Below are 16,784 nucleotides of genomic sequence, written 5' to 3' on the forward strand. Positions count from 1 at the left end.
ATGGCGCTGGCTAACACCGTCTACAATCTGCTCTTCAGGAGGACGTCAACTTTCGCTATAACCATCATGGTTGGAGCGGTCTTCTTTGAAAGAATATTTGACCAAGGCGGCAACGCGATTTTTGAGGAAATGAACCGCGGGGTAAGGGTGTCTCTTTTGTATTTAATGGTTATTTTATCCTGACCTTGTAAGCAGAGGGCGAAGCGGCGCTAGCTTAGCTAAGCTAGCCTGCCTGCTAAGACGAGCAATACATGTCAGTTTATCAGCTGATACAGCCTCTGTTCACATGAAATGCGTAACATTACCAAATGTGTTATTTTATCTAGAAACTATGGAAACATATCCAACACAAGTACGAGGAAAAGGAAGAAGAATAAGACACCGCGGGGTTACCTAAGGACAAAGTGCAACTGTTGTCACACTTCCATCACCCATTCTTCCTGGACTCCACACCTGAAACAGACATCACTCAACATGGACAATGTGCTCAAAGGTCATGCCCAGGCTGGCAGCGGCTACCAGAGGACCTGTGGGAGCTGATGAACTGTCCACACCACCGTGAAGATGGAGCACTGGTTCCTGGCACCTCGTCCTACCCTTCCTGTTATTGTTTGTAAAGCCTTCGTTCTCCTCACAGATTGTAAATGGTTAAATTAAACATGTTAATGTCGTACACATCTTTCAACGTTTTCATTTATCAAATTAATTCCACTGTGAATTAATATATTAACTTTTATTGACTTCACTCAAAAGTGTGACAACAGCTTCATATACAAATTAAATGAGCATTTATTACTTGTAAATCTGATTGTTTCATTCGTGAACTGTATTCTCTTACATTTCAAATTGTTGTAATATGGCTTTTCAACCACAAATCCATGCTTAATTTGTCACCTTTGTGAGCAGAGTAGTAGTTCTTCCTGAGAAAATGAACAAGTAACACTTGATGGGGGATATATATTCAGTTGTATTGCATTAAAAAAAAAAATAGGCTGTACATACATGTTGCTGTAAAATCCCCTGAATAAAAAGGCAAATTATTTAAGGACAGTAGTTGGTAAAAATAGAGTAAATGTAACAAGCCACAGAGTCTCCAGAATAGTCCTGTGACCACAGTGCCGCATAACCAAGTCAGGGAAAATAAACCAAAGATATGTGTAATAGAATAAAAGTAATACAGGAATGTACAAAAAGCATATTTACAATGGAGCAAAGACTTCCTTGAGTATATGTTATCAATATGCAAGTCAAAGCGAATGTTAATCCTCATTCACACAAGGACTCCAGATTGTTTATTAGCTTGAAGTACATACATAATCCATTATTGTTTAGACTGAGAGTGACTTATATTTTCACTGTGCAGGGAGACCATCTTAACTCTAAATGGAATCTGAAGACGAAGCATGTACCACAAATATGATGAAAATATTAAATAGTTAAACTTAGCCTTGGATTTGACATAATATTGCAAATAATGCAGCTCAAATCAACCTCTATGTATAACCTAGTGCTAAAGATCCAAGGCTCTCAGCATAAAAAGTAAAAAGTAAAACAATTTATAAAAAGTAGCTGCCACCTGTCACCCTATGTATTGGTAAAACAATTTCTTATGTCTAAATTTTTTCAAATATACAGAAAATGTTTTGCTTTTCATGTCATGTTAAACCGTCATCACTGTCATTGATGAAGACACCTTATGTAAACACATTAAAAGGCCACTACTGATCAAATTCACTGCATACAACTGCACTCAGGCCTCTAGGGGGCACACTGGCATTGTCTGTCCAATTATAAGAACTGCTTTCTCAATAGTGGTAGATTTCACACTGGTTCAATTCCTGTTGGCTCATATAAAATCTGAACCAGGATGGTGAACATTTGTGCTCGCAGTGGACGATCAGGCAAATACGTTTTGTACAATATTGCTGCAACAGTGATGATGGTAATCTTACCAGAGAGGCGAGTATCAACTGCAGATCTTTACTAACAACAACAGCATAGAAGATTCTTCTGGTTCACGCCCAAGTTGTAAACACAGTTTAAGCATTTTCATGGAGCGCATAAAGTTGAAAGATACAACAAACTTTGAGAAGCCAACAGATAATTAGTGGAGGTATCTGAGAACATTGTGAACCATCTGTTGGCCTATTTAAGAGGTAAAAATTCCTGAGTGTAATGCATTTGATGCAGCCAAAGGGGAATTCAGCTGAATTAACATAATGGATACAATATTCAGAAGAAAACTGAAAGGTTTGCATAAACAATTTGTTTCAATAAGATATCATCTACACGTGTTGCAAGATAAAGTATTATATTTCAGTTGTAAATATGTTAAGTCAAATGCTGAAAACAGCATCTTTAAACCAACCCCATAGTCTAGTAAGCCACAGGCTCACACCCAGTTCTGACAAGTATTGTATTTCAGGTGTGAGCATTTTTTCACAGATCGTCCTGAATTTCAGATCAACATTTTTCTTCATGTTGTACCCAAGAATGGAAGACTCTCCAACAGGCTGCCAGGGCAGGAATCGTCTGTCCTGAATCATTTGGGCTTCAACTGCACCTCCATCCTGGACACAGATGGCCTTCATCTCAGCATTTCTTCTCCTCAGCTCATTTACCTCTTGTTTCATTCTTTCCCTCCCATACGCCTCTACTCTGGCCCAGAAGGTAGCATTAAAGTGCTGATAGAGTCTCCAGTCAGCCCCGTTCCACTGTAAAGCTTTGTCTCTCAGCTCAGGGGTCAGACGAGACACTGATGAACTCCTGCGAGCATTGAGTTTAAAATACAGGATGTCCTCCATGGTCCAACACAGTGTGTCTTTAAGCAGGATAAGAGACTCCTCGAAATACTCTGCTATCAGAACCAGATCAAAATGTTTCGATAAGTTATGAATACCCCTCAATACACGGGGATCATCGGCCTCCAGGTTGTTGTCAAAACCAAAGTCAAAAAACAGCAGATTTTTAAGGTAGAATGAGTTGAAAGCCTCCTGGCTGTAGAAGCTCAGAGGATCATTTAGAAACTCTTCCAGTTTGTTCTCTCCATTGATCCTCCACGTGAGAGGAACTGCTCTGTGATAATAATGGAAAGACGACTCAAAGAGATCCACTGGGTCACGTAAGATGGTGATGTAGGCTGCATCTGGAGGCAGGAGCTTGGCTACTTCTTCATGGTCGAAGCGCATGTGGTTACAAACTATGTTGAAGCAGTCTCCAGGCCTGTAGTCCTTCACCTGGGAGCACAGGAAAGGCGACGGGTAGAAGAAGTCGTTGCGCCCGTCAGGGAAGGCGAATTTAAGCTTGTGCTTTTCCCCAAATCTGAAGAGGATGTTGAGTATGGTGCTGCTTGCTGTTTTATGGGTTTTCATGAACATGATGTCTACTGTAGGGGAGCACTTATCTGACTTTGTGCTTTTAGAGAGCATGCTTACATTTTTCTTCGGTGATTTCCTCATATTGTTGGGACATGTGTCTTGTTGGGAGCCCCTATGAATAAAACATATAAATGGGTAAGAAAATCAACTGACTTCACTCAATAGAATAATGCTTTCCTTTTGACCCTCACATATTGTTAATAGTACATTCCTTCATGGCCAATTATGACCCGTCTATACTAACTTTTGAACCCTATTAAAATGCATTAATATCCTATCTAACATTAGTAAATGAGTGTACTCAGTGTACACAAATTGGTAGCACCTGTGCAGAAATATAACTTAAAAAAAAAATAATAATAATAATTTCTGCACGTTTTGGCCCACTTTAGGAAAAGTCATTAAAAGTTCAGGCTAAAGAATAGTATTAAGGATGTTTTGTCAAACGTCAAAACAATTCAAAATTGACCCACAATACACAGTCGCCTATAAAGTTGGAATAAAATAATTTTTTTACCTCCTTACCATGGAATAATTGTGACAATGTGATTTATTATTGACAGAAAAAGTGTATATCTTCTCAATACCTTATAAATAAGTCTCTTCCAAACATATCACAATGAAAATGAAACCACAATTAACAGAGAATTGTGTCTGGAGATAAAATTATTTCAACTTTATGGGCAACCGTGTAGTATGTAAGTGATCAATCCTTACCTGTTGTTTACTTGTATTGGGTTCGTGAAGCAGTACAGCAGCAGGATGATGTTGGTCAGTAGAAACCAGGGAATCAGCCTGCGTGTTGAAAGTGTGCACTTGTTTCTTTTGATGCCAGACATCATTGACACCAAAACAGGAGCCTGAAAATTAAAAATTGGAGAGCATGCACGACACGTATTGAGGAAAACATCACAGGCTAAAAAACACACTGTATACAACCAATGAAGAGCACCAGAAGCTCATAAACAGTTGTAATGCCCTGCGGCAATCCTTACACACAGGGTAGTTAATTACCCCATCACCTCATCCCTCAATACAGCAGAGTCATTATTATTATGTATTTACAGAGGGTGTCTGGTTTACATGAATTCAATGTAACCTGATATCCATTTCTGCTCAAAAAGAAGAAGATCTATGAAATAAATTGTATAAAAGATTACATACAGGTAAAAGATCATACAGAGAAGCAAGGAAAAACTGCTGAATCATTGTTTCTGTCAAATAAAACACAGAGCCCACATGTTTACACTTGAAACATGTTGATGGTGCTTAAATTCCTTTCGCAGCAGCAGTAAACAATAGAGATAAAAGGAGATACTCAAAAGTTTAGGTGCAAGCATCTTTTAACAGCACAGTTCTCATTGTGAACATGGTTAAATATTATAAAAGGTTTCTACCATGGATACAGGACAGACGCTTACTCTTCATGTCACATCCGAAAGGTTAGTAAGAATACTCATATACAGTCATTGAAGAAAATATTAGACCACCCTTGTTTTCTTCAGTTTATTGTTCATGTTAATGCCTGGTACAACTAACGGTACATTTGTTTGGAAAAAAAAAAAAATGATAACAACAAAAATAGCTCATAAGAGTTTAATTTAAGAGCTGATATCTAGCCATTTCCCATGGTTTTCTTGATAATTATTTTGGTTATTATCAAGAAAACCTTGGAAAATGGCTAGATATCAGCTCTTAAATTAAACTCTTATGACTTATTTTTGTTGTTATCATTTTTTTTTTTTCCAAACAAACGTAGCTTTAGTTGTACCAGGCATTAAAATTAACAAGAAATTGAAGAAAACAAAATAATAAATAGTTGAAATATCAGATCTGTGGCTCAATTATCCTAAAAATAAGAATAAGAATAAATATTTTGACAACCAAAACACCAAGGGTATAAATTACATTGTAAACAACAGAAAGATATATCACATGGAAAAAATATAAAAGAGCTTTATTTACCTGCAGATAATTGCATTAGCAGTGTCAGTGTGAGGAGTCTCCACAAAGAAATCCTCTCTTGTTCAGAACGCTGAACACATTCCCTGAAGTCATATCTCATTGGCTATGAGGACAGAAACAAGTCAGATGTAAATTCTCCTCCCACAGCAGCTGAATTGGTTGTAAAACAGGCTACTGTTGAATGCCACAGCTCTACATAACTGTTTTAACAGGTGTAACCAAATGACAGTATTTCCCACAAATGCTTAAGTAACGCTACATAACTGTTCCAATGTTTATGTACAGTGATGACAACATTTCCAACAACACTTAATCCAGGAGGTCTTTGGCTACATTTGAACTTTTAACCACAGCAGCAGATCAGATAATGCAGATATGAACTGATTAACATCTTTTTTTGCTATGGGAACGTGTTAGTCCAGTTATAAGAGAACTTTTTTTTTTTTTCACGTCCTATTTTTCAAGATGGGTGTGTGACTGCACGTCAGTGGTTCTTAGACTGGGTCTCATGCATTTTTTGCATTGTTGTGGTAGCATGTGGTGGAAGACTTGGTATTAATATACTGGACTATTTAGAATGTATGAGGCCATAACATTTAGTTATCATGTGTACAGAACTTGAAATAAATACCAAATGCAGGATTTGAAATAACACATATTAAATGTACAATGATAGACACAGCAATACATGCACTTTATTGTATTACACATTTTCGGCCATAATAAAGTTGTCATACCAATGAAAATAATAGCTGCACAAAGCAGCTGTACAGAGAATACCCAGTGGGGTCTGCTTAGTCTCAACACAGCTGTGTTGTGTTTTTCATTAGTCTCCAGATACCTGGACTCAGGTGCTGCCACAGCTGCTGTTGACTTTGGCTGAATCATCTGATTTACTCGGTCACATCCATTTAGTGCAGGGAGCCCAAAAGCTCGTATGTGGCAATGGTCGTTGTTGTTGATGTCAGTGAATAAATCATTGAAGACAAATAGATTTACGTCACTACGAGAGAAGGTTAGGGTTACTGTCCAGTGTGGGTTGCTGTAGTAAAGGCTGCCTACAGTAGTAGTGTATAACCTTAACACAGCAACAGAATGTCTTAAAATATTATGTCAGCAAGTTTTCAAAGATCTTCCCTCACAAACTGATTTTTTTTTTTTACATAAATGCAGGACAGTGTTGTTTAATTTCTAATTCCAACATGCACAGCTGCAAAAAAAGGAAACACAATTTTTTTGGGCCAGTTTTTATTTTATTGCAGTAATTAATAATTACATGTATTTTACAACTGTACAAAATATGGTATATACTGACACAGCAGCATTAAGCAACCAAACACAAAAGAAAAACATCACAAAATGCACTCAAATAAAAGCAAATGCCTATTCAAATACTTGAGATGTGCCGGTGTTGCCAGGTGTATAAACCTTGTAATAAACCAAGGTCCATTTCAGGTAAGAAACAATGAAATAAAAATATAAACGACAACAACATTCCCTGTTCAAACAGAAGCTCTAACCACTTGTTTTTTGTGGTAAAAAAAACCTTAATTATGTTATGACTCTTAAAGAAACATTTAAGAGCACTTTACAGTATCCACTTCCAGTCCTTGAACAACACTTACATTTCCATGACTTCCATTCAATCAACCAGAACCTTTCAGAGGACCACACTGGGCAACACACAACATACAAATCATTGACATGCTATGGGCAGCACTGAAACCAGATATTCTCACACAACCAGTCTTTTTCACATCTTCCCTACAATAACAAATTGAACACACAAGTAGTTTCTGCTCCGATGCAGCTCATGCAACCGTGCAGGTGCTCTCAGAGTACTCGGGTGCAGTTTTCCATGAAAATCACACCAGTAACCGTGGCATGTTTTTGGAACATTTTGGAACACTGAGCATTAACAGCTCCTGTTTTTATTGCTTTGAACATCTGCTGCTGTTGTCTCTGTTTGATGAACAGAAGATTCTAAGTCAAATATGAAGTCAGTACCATCTGGCACATGTCAAGTATTGAAGCGCAGGAGGCTTGAATGATGACTTATGAATGGATCACAGCGAGTCACTCTTCAGCCTCGTACTGCTCAGTAGACAGTGTCAGGAGTTTGTTTTGTCAGAGGTAAAATAAAGGTTAGCAACTGCAAACATTCACTTCAACGTCACGGGTAGTTGGCTGACTTCCACAGTACATAAACCTGGACAGTTTAGAATTACAAACTGTGTCTTAGACTTTTGCAAAACATTATCTGCTCTTTGCCAAAAAAAACATCAATGTGCAGGCGTCATGACCATCTGGTTTATGATGCTGCATTTAATGTAATCAAAACTACCCTGCTGCACAATAACTAGCAAATAAATTGTTCAAGTAGATAAATAAAATGACACACAGTATCATTAATTAACATAGTTATTATAATTTACAATCCCATAAAGGAGTGTACAGTTACAAAAATAAGACTAAGCTGTACAGTCTGATTGCTTCCAGTTCATTTTATGAAAACAATCATAAGGCACTTGAGTGACAGCTAAACAGTGGATCTTTTTAAAAAGCACAAGACATACACATTTATATACAAGTCACTTTTGGTATCTATACATACACAGTTTACTTTTCTTAGCCTCTACTGAATAGTTCCATGCTGTAAATCAGAAAGCAGCAATGTTTACAGGCATAAACAGTTCTTTAAAAAATTAGCAAATGTATTTTGTTGAGTTGATTTTGAGAACTGAATTTGAGTTAAATAATCAAATTCTGATTTAGAGACAAAAATCATTATTTCTTAATTGAGCAGCACATGTATCTCAACACTCATCTTTATGGTAGTGTTTTATACACTTCTGTATTAAATATACTGCTTAAAACAAAATCAACCTTAAATATCGTTCAATAAAACTGCTAATCTTTCCTCCATATTGTGCAGACTAATAAACCAAGGCAGGGCATTAATCTTCCTCTACAAACAGCAGTTAGAAGGTAAATCTGTTGGAATGCTTACAGACATACTGCAGTTAGTATGTTGAGTTCCAGTGAATCAGTAGACAGGCTTGTAGAAAATCTGTCCACCCAGCACCCTGCGCTTCAGCTCCCTCCACAGCAGGCTGCGCTCTCTCTGAGATCCCTTCATGAAGCCACGGTTCTCTTGAGCGCGGCGAGACAGATAGGGGATTACCTCGTTGACTGGGCCGTAAGGAACATACTTGTAGACCGGGAAACCTGCTTGACCTGTTTTCAACAAAGAGCAAGAATTTTAAATCATTATCTCTACCATGTGTACATTTCATGACATTACTTTGCATGCAATATCCAAACGATTCATTAAAGCTAGGGGAAGGCTGTTTCTTGGTATCAATCAGGCAAAACTCTCGATTACATTTTAGCATATTGTAATATAAGTGATTTGAGACAAAAGCTATCAGAAGGCTAAGCTATAAGTAACATTTTCTCTCCATCTCCATCTTATTACTGACTCAATGCTTCAATTATATTTATTATATTATGTTATTATTATTATATTATCTATTATATTATATATTACATATCAAGTGATAAAAGAAGGTCAAACCAGCCAGACACATCCCTAACACATCTTCCACCAGTCTCACTGGTGGAAGATGTGTTAGGGCTGCCACAGAATGAATCTCTATTAATTTGCCATAAACCATTCTACCTAAAAAAATGATCACCAGATCTTTGCATAATTGTTTAAAAAAGCAACAAAAATGTGTTTCCTAAATGTGTACCATTATCCCATAGTTGGGTATTGACGTATTTCTGTTCAGACTGATTGCAGTGTATGCTTAACTTGACTGATAACAATTCATACTTAGGGAGTTAAGGACATTGAGAACTTGGAGCTGTTTGTCTCCAGGATATCTATAGATTGTAGATTATTTGTAAGGTCAGTGGCTGACTGAGTGTTGAAAAGCTGACCCTTGTATAGGGACTACATTTAAGTGGAACCTCAATGGCCACATGACTGTGTGATGTAAGCCTCTGTGATTCCATAACATACTGTTTACTTTTAGTATCCGAGCTGAGTGCAACATACCTAGCGGGAAGCTGATCTGGTCACACATGCCCAGCAGCTGTCCAAAGTAAACTTTATTCTCAGTGGGTGAAAGGCCCATCTCATTCATCCTGGAAAAACAGAAAAAATCCACATGTCAGGGGTTGTTATATAATAAACGCTCTAGTGTAGTATTACAACCATTGATTAGGCAATCTCAGTCAGTAAATCCTATAATACTATAAGACTAAGTTTCATTTAGCGCAGCATCCGAGGCATTACTTTAAACCATTACAATTAATCTTTTATGAATGAACGCTTTAAAGCTTTCGTGTATGTTTAAACTAAATCTGCACTTTGTACAAAAGGTCCTTGAATTTCTCACACAAACAAAACATACTTTTCTAATGTGAATTTCACTGTGTCCTCGTTGTGCGTTGCCACCATGACATTTGCTTTCCGGCTGTGTTCGATCTCCTCCAGCACAAACTCCAAACACCTGGACAAACAGCAGGAAAGAGGGTTAGGCATTAGACGATCTCTAGCTGAGTCACGAAGGGCTCTGATAATAATTCAAAACTTACTTGTGGTACATCCTGTTCGTGGCCTCATAATCTGGGTTTATTGGGTCTTCGTAGCCAATCTCTTGGGCCCTGTCTCTCTCTTGATACATGTAGGCTCCGCGGACCAGTTTGGCACCAAAGTACCAGCCCTCACGTCGTGACAGCTCAACATCCACGGTTACATTGTCATAGGCTTCCTAAAAAGAAAGGATATGAGTAAATTCAAACCATACTTACAGGGCAGAGTGTCTGTGGATACAGAAACAACATTTAAATGCAAAATACTCCATACTCATGAAAATGATTAGTTTCCAAAGACACCTGCGATGTCTCCATATATAACATATCTTACAGCTTAACTGATGTGCACAGGAGCTTGGTATTGTACACAAACTAAAAATATGTTTAGGCTTTTTTTGTCTGTCCATATGTAGTGGTTAGTAGCAACAACAGAACTTAATGTGACAAAATAAAAAAAACTGTAATTAGCTGATAATGGAAACAGGAAGGATTTGTACATTTAAATAATTAATACTAAAACGTCGTCATGATTAACTGAAGGAATAGTGGTCTCACCTTCAGGTAACACTGGTAGGTGTTGAAAATTATTGGCTTTTCTCTGTTGAAAATTCTCTGCATTTCAAGGGTCAGTCGACTAATGGCTGGTTGGAAGTACGTCTGCTCAGCGTCCACCATCAGCCTGACCCCATTTTCCACGGCATGCTGGAGTGCACAGACAAAGAGTGTTTGCTGTTTACATGGCTCTATAAGTGACACTTAACATTAATGTGCAAGATCAGGTTTGACTGCTATGAATTGTGTTTAGATTTCTGTATTGCATTGTAAAAATTATTTAATAGATGCACATCACTTTGTGTTGGTATCGTTACCTTGGCCAGGACGTCCACTCTCTGTAGCATTCTTTTCATCTGCCTCTCCTCCTCAGCTGTAAACTTGTTCAGCAAAGGCTCCAGATGGCCTGTCTGTACAAACAACACACAAATAATTGAATCGATTGACATTTGCTTCCAATTCCATCTTTATGATGAGGATAAAAACGCAAATTATATCAGCATGTGACAGGCAGGGTGGAGTTTGGCTGGGTGAGAGTGAAAGCAGCATGTGCCACCGGCACTCTGTCCAGTGTCTCTTTCCAAACTGATAAGACTTTCTCAACTGACATTGGGAGCACTGGCCAACTTGTCATGTGCACTTTATCTCAACTCATACCGAATCTGATAAGTCCCAAATGATATGAGGTTTTTACCTCACCAGAACAAACATTTGCTTTGGATGAAAGATATGATACTGTGCTGGCAAGTTATTATCTTCTCGGAAGAAGATACATTTATTGCACAACAAAGACTTGGAGAAACTTGTTCCATTACATGATCTAAATAAAAAGTCTACATTTGATCTGCTATCAAATTTTGTATCACTTCTGGAAACATACCCTTTTGTAGATGATATTAAGGCCTTCTGTTTTTTTATTACACAGTTCATAGATAAGATGAGAAACTACAAGGCTGTTTTAAACCAGAGACTATTTACTTGGACATCATTTACCAAACTGACACAAACATATTTCCCTTTACCCGAGTACCACACCGAATATTTATATGACTCACCTCAAGGTTTGGCACCATAAGCAGGTTGGAGATTTTTGTTGTATCGTTTATTAAACTGTTCCAGTCCAGCAGATCTATCGTTCTGGTAACAAGATGTAAGAAAATATACATTAAAATATGTTTACAAATGCTAAACAATCATGAAGCGTTTGTGGTTATTGTTGCACTGTAGAGTGACTCTCTTACCCTGACAAACCCAGTTTCTCTCCAGTAAACCAATTCTCTATGTCATCCTTGGGTCCAATGCCCATCGTAGTCAAACTTTCCTACAAAGAAATATTTCAATGATTAAAAAATGGCTGATTATTGTGCAACAAAGGACATGGCACTTGAACACAATGAGAGAATATCTTAGAAAGAACAGAAAGTGATTTGAGGACACCAGTTATGGATTAACATGCATGAACCTGCATTGCACTTGCTGAAGGCAAGACACACCTTGAGTTCTTCCAGCTCCAGTTTTTGTTCCAAAACCATCATATCAGACTTTCCCTGTTGTGCTGCGAGGAAGTTGAAGAACCGTCTCCATTTAACCAGGACTTCTGAAAACTGGAGCTGTTCACACACAGAACAATTCATCAGGGGTCAAAGTATATTGTTGAATTCAAATCATACTGTGATTCCGCTAGCTGGACACATCAGTGTTTTATTCGCAGTAGATCACACCTCTTTCTCACTGTCAACATGGAACATATTTTTCAATTTTTTTCTGAAAAAGTTATGACAGTGTTTCCCTCTTGACTAATTTCCTGCCAATATCCTGCAATGTCTAATTCTGGATGCTCTATTAAGACTTTTAGTGATAACACTGAATGCAGCTGCTAGTTTGTACGCAATAATGTGATCCTGTTATCATAGAAATACATTGGCACTGACTCAAAACAGATAAATAGGCTAATGTTTTATTTACCTGTCATAAACGGTCTATCTTTTGCTGGTAATAGATCTAGCAGCACTGTTGTTGCCAAGCAGTGCCATTTACACTGTTATCTAAATTCTGTAATAATTAGTCAATATTGAAAGCATAAAGCTTAACTTACAAGGAACTGTGGCCGTCCGAGAGCTGTCATTTTGATGGCAGAAAATCCATCTGCTGAGGCTCCCCCTGAAATTAATTACATATTTCATTATGTCTCTTGAATGGTTTAAGTGTTTGTATGGCCATTATGATAATTGCTTCCTCAGAAACATTACTACTTACCAGAGGCTCTAATGCAGTTTATGAATGTCTCCATTTGGTTGTCACATTTGGACTCATCTGCATAGAAGTAGGTACGAGCACTAATAACCCCTCCACGCCTGTCCCCGAACTGACGATGGGCCTTGTACTTCTTCTCACGATGATCAGCACCTGGAGTGAAGAGATGGTAAGGTAAGTAAGCTGCTTGACAAAATAAAGTTTGTTTTTTGTTTTGTTTTTCCTCCAAATGTTTTTGTATTTTGAAATACTATTAATTTAGAGCTCGTCCCATCACATTTTCATCAATGAGATTATTAACATATAATATTCAGAAATTATACAAAAAAAGCAAAAACATTTCCAGAGAGAACATTAACATTTTCAATCTATTAAAAATAAGTTTCTTTGTTCAACAGCTCCACTATGTAATCAACTGAATTATATTAGTCCTACAGGCATTTTTTGTGTATTGTGCATTCATTAATTTATGGCACAATAAATGTATCACAGGCAAAAATGATTTATGGGAATGGATTATTAAATATTCTTGCTGAAATCAATGAATTTTAAATGACTGTTTCTTACTGAAAATGAACATCGATTAGAGAAAGCACTAGTAGGTGAATGATATACTTGAGTTTTAAACATCAACCCTGTAAGGTGAACCAAGGGTGTTCCCACTGCACCCACTGACTGGACACTTCAGACCCCACATGATCCAGAAATAACCAGTTCCCTCCAGGCTAGAGCACATGTCCACATGACTAGACATACCAACACTGACACTTGACTAGACTTGTGCTGCATTCAGGCCAAGAGAAGCAACTGAATATCACACGAAACCAGTAGTTCAGCTTTGACTACCAAGTGTAGAGCAGTTCTTTAGTCAGTGAAGCATACAGAGGCTTATTGTGCAACATATGTGGAGATTTACCAGTTACAACATGTTACATACAATAAAAGTTATTGTCAAGTGGTATACAAACCTGGACTTTCTTTCTCTGCTTCAGAAACACATGAACTGAAAAAGAAGAAGGGATTGGCATCAGAATAGAAAGGCAAAAAAAATGAGTCTACCTTAACTATAGGGGTTCACTAATATATAAGCCAAACATCACTATCAGCTATTTAACTGCAATATAAGATAAGGTGTCATTCACTGATATCAGAGGCTGATGTTTATCCATTGTGTCGCATTCATTTGTGCTACCCAAATGTTGTGTTGTTTGTACTTGGACAAAATAGTTTGAAACAGTATTTTTTATAATGAAGATTTCTTTGTTTCCCTGGCCAAAAAGGGGAAATAAATTGCATATATATATATATATATATATATATATATATGCTGCTATTGGCCATCTTGTATTTTAAAAATCATTACAATTACAAGGTAAATATTTTTATACTGCAATCTAAGAAGACAATTTTAAAAGGTGACAAAGACAGAAAAGGTTTGTAAGCATTGGAAAGGCAAACATTATTTTAACCACTCTTGCTGTGACCTTTTTTTGCAGGTAAGATACTGACTTCCCTTCCAAGACATGTTCTGACATGAGAGAAGCATCAGGGAACAAACAAAACTACTGTGTTCATTATCTTTATCATGGGCCTAACAGTATTTCTTTGTGTAAATTTGAAGAGTCTTCATAGAGATAAATTTAGTTCAGCATGTGTGTTTGTGTTTAGTGAGCCAGTAATTAGTTAAAAATAAGCGTATTTCCTCCTTAGGAACATTACATAACACTTCCGCGTGTGTGCCCCATGAAGCGCGCAGCACATTTGGCTGGCAGCCTTTTCAGGAGTTGCATGCCTGAGCTGAATACCTAGCTCAGCCAATCAGAAGAGAGGGGTCTGTTCCGTGCCAGCCAATCGGGGACAAGCACTGTTTGCTACTAGAGATCAATTACAGTACAGTCTGTTTATGTGGGGGAAACATACTGTGAATCGTGTGACTCATAGTAATTTGATAATAAAACTTTGACGGAAGCCACACCTGAAGCAATGAGATAAAAATTAATAATATCAAATGTTATTCCATTCCAGGTTATTGGACTGTTGTAATATCTGTATGTAAATAAAGCAAGGAAAAAAATATTTGCAGAGGGACGGCATATAATTCAGACACAGGTGAGTGGGAAAAGGTTTACAGACTATAAAACTTACGTGGATTCACAAGACTTTGAACCAGTGTATTCATTATCAATGCCATATGTTTTGAATATTGAAATTACCCTCAGCGGTTAGTTAAACTAGCTAGGGCAACAAGGGCAAAATTATCTGCTGATGTCGACTGTATGATATGTACTCAATAGAAACAGAATCAAAGAGGCACTCAGTTAGCCAGATAATCTTTTCCTGTAATTTCTCCTTCCACTGTGCAGCTTCTATTACAACCATGCATTCAGAGAGGCGGGGAAGGGGGTCTCTCTTTAAGTGGCCTCTTCAAGTTTGTTCCAGACCAGTTTGCTTTTCTGGGAGTATCTCCTTTTCTTTGAAACAACATGGGCTGGGTCAGGAATTGTAGTGGAGCATGTGATACTGAGCCATACAAATAAACGTGCCCTGTTCTTTTAGTAGTTACGTAACTCATAAATGGCTTCCCACATAGTTTACATCTGGCATATATTAAAGTTGAAGCTGACTTAACTATACTTGGTTTAAAGCATCAGTCCAACTTTTTAATGTATATGAACCACAGTGGTATCATACATTGCAATCTTTACTAAACTCCTGCTAAGTCATTTGTAAAAAGTAGCCTACTTACTCCATTTCTTTCTTCTCTGCCTCTTCTTGTGTCAAGTCCTCTTCAACACTGTAGTCCAGAACTGCTCCCACACCAAAGGCCTGATTCTTCTGAATTAAAGGTTTGATGGAGTTGTGGTCTTCCCCGGCCACAAACTGGCCATAGAAGGTCATCTTCATCATCTTTTCAAACATCCACTGACCAAGCACCTTCTTACTCAGATCCATCAGCTGAAAACAAAACAAGAACAAGTTATTCTATTGTATTAATTACTATTTAGTAGCATTACACTTTAGTAGCATTACATTAAACAGCATAGTCTATTAGATTTTTTTCATTTCATTTTTCATTGGAACAAGTGGCCAGAGCGGATGCAAACTAGCAGCTTTGCTATAATCCGGCATATTTACAAAGATGTTTTTCGATGTTCATTAATGTGCACTGTCTCCATTCCAAAAATAAAGTATTAAAGTGAAGTAAAGTATTGATCCTTTATTTAATTTTCGAGGAATCATTGAGGGCAACCCCTCATTTACAATGATGTCGAGAGTACAGAGAAAACACAATGAAGTACAAACAGCACAGACAAAACACTTGGGGAAAAAAACATTAAAACAGTTGCAGTGAAAGGCAGAGTTATTGGTTTTAAATGATAGTTTTAGTTTTAAATGATAGGACTGGGTCTTACTTGTCTATTCACTTTCTTATGACGCAGTTATACATTCACAATGACTCAACAAAAGTTACAAAAGTACTTTATTTGTTTATAACGTTCAATTAAAAGGCAACCAGCTTTTGAACCAAATTAACTCACCTCTTTGTTTTTCTCAACGAGGAAGTCAATTGTACATAGCTTGAAGACCAGCAGACTTCGAAGCAGTTCAATGTTACCTTTGCTTCTGTAGGCTTCCTTGGTGTTGTCGAAGTCAATATGGATCTTATTTAACTGCGTGTTATTAACATTTTTGGTCTGGCTGATTAGTTCAACCGGCAGAGCTTCCACCACGGTGCACCCATCTATCTGCTGCTCTTTCTCTTCTTGGGTCTTGGTGGATGCTACTGTTGACCGACATCTTCCAGGTGAAATACGTATTTTACTGACATTGCCCGGCTTCACCCTAACAAGAGCTGCTACAAACTTAGTATACGACATGGTGGTTTCCTTTCCTTTTCTAAGAAACGCAATAACTCGTCAAACTCGTCAGTTGCTGCCTCACCGAACCGAACCGTTGCGAGGATGTTGCCTGAGAGGCGCGCGATGGCCACTTATATTTAAAGGCATCTCGCGGCGCGACAGGGGGCGGTAC

The 16,784-nt window shown here is 37.7% G+C and overlaps 3 protein-coding genes across 3 annotated transcripts; 1 reads left to right on the forward strand and 2 right to left on the reverse strand.

Moving 5' to 3' along the window:
• Positions 1-803, forward strand: LOC131991969 (cytochrome b-c1 complex subunit 9). The gene is made up of 2 exons (XM_059357283.1): positions 1-141; positions 327-803. Exons 1-2 carry the CDS (start codon positions 1-3, stop codon positions 375-377), a joined length of 192 nt encoding a protein of 63 aa, XP_059213266.1. The 3' UTR covers positions 378-803.
• Positions 804-2,336: 1,533 nt separating this feature from the next.
• On the reverse strand, positions 2,337-5,481 carry gal3st1b (galactose-3-O-sulfotransferase 1b). The gene is made up of 3 exons (XM_059358592.1): positions 5,419-5,481; positions 4,095-4,237; positions 2,337-3,489 (listed from the first exon to the last, which is right to left on the reverse strand). The coding sequence occupies exons 1-3, from the start codon at positions 5,440-5,442 to the stop codon at positions 2,337-2,339; spliced, it is 1,320 nt and encodes a 439-aa protein (XP_059214575.1). The 5' UTR covers positions 5,443-5,481.
• Positions 5,482-7,821: 2,340 nt separating this feature from the next.
• Positions 7,822-16,703, reverse strand: prodha (proline dehydrogenase (oxidase) 1a). Its single transcript, XM_059358705.1, has 14 exons — positions 16,292-16,703; positions 15,499-15,707; positions 13,721-13,755; positions 12,756-12,905; positions 12,595-12,659; positions 11,993-12,109; positions 11,741-11,820; positions 11,555-11,636; positions 10,817-10,909; positions 10,503-10,649; positions 9,948-10,123; positions 9,764-9,862; positions 9,406-9,494; positions 7,822-8,579 (listed from the first exon to the last, which is right to left on the reverse strand). The coding sequence occupies exons 1-14, from the start codon at positions 16,628-16,630 to the stop codon at positions 8,389-8,391; spliced, it is 1,872 nt and encodes a 623-aa protein (XP_059214688.1). The 5' UTR covers positions 16,631-16,703; the 3' UTR covers positions 7,822-8,388.
• Positions 16,704-16,784: the final 81 nt, after the last annotated feature.

This window comes from Centropristis striata, chromosome 19, assembly GCF_030273125.1.
Source record: "Centropristis striata isolate RG_2023a ecotype Rhode Island chromosome 19, C.striata_1.0, whole genome shotgun sequence".
Taxonomy (NCBI): domain Eukaryota; kingdom Metazoa; phylum Chordata; class Actinopteri; order Perciformes; family Serranidae; genus Centropristis; species Centropristis striata.

What these genes read in the sequence shown, in the direction of transcription:
- LOC131991969 (XM_059357283.1), top strand. Translation starts at nt 1, where the DNA reads ATGGCGCTGGCTAACACCGTCTACAATCTGCTCTTCAGGAGGACGTCA. An exon ending in TTGAGGAAATGAACCGCGGG is followed by an intron (nt 142 to 326) that starts GTAAGGGTGTCT and finishes TATTTTATCTAG; the next exon opens with AAACTATGGAAACATATCCA.
- prodha (XM_059358705.1), bottom strand. Translation starts at nt 16,630, where the DNA reads ATGTCGTATACTAAGTTTGTAGCAGCTCTTGTTAGGGTGAAGCCGGGC. An exon ending in TTATGGTGCCAAACCTTGAG is followed by an intron (nt 10,910 to 11,554) that starts GTGAGTCATATA and finishes TTGTTTGTACAG; the next exon opens with ACAGGCCATCTGGAGCCTTT. An exon ending in GAGTGGACGTCCTGGCCAAG is followed by an intron (nt 10,650 to 10,816) that starts GTAACGATACCA and finishes TGTGCACTCCAG; the next exon opens with CATGCCGTGGAAAATGGGGT.
- gal3st1b (XM_059358592.1), bottom strand. Translation starts at nt 5,442, where the DNA reads ATGAGATATGACTTCAGGGAATGT. An exon ending in GATATGACTTCAGGGAATGT is followed by an intron (nt 4,238 to 5,418) that starts GTTCAGCGTTCT and finishes TTTAATTTTCAG; the next exon opens with GCTCCTGTTTTGGTGTCAAT. An exon ending in CCAATACAAGTAAACAACAG is followed by an intron (nt 3,490 to 4,094) that starts GTAAGGATTGAT and finishes TTTTATTCATAG; the next exon opens with GGGCTCCCAACAAGACACAT.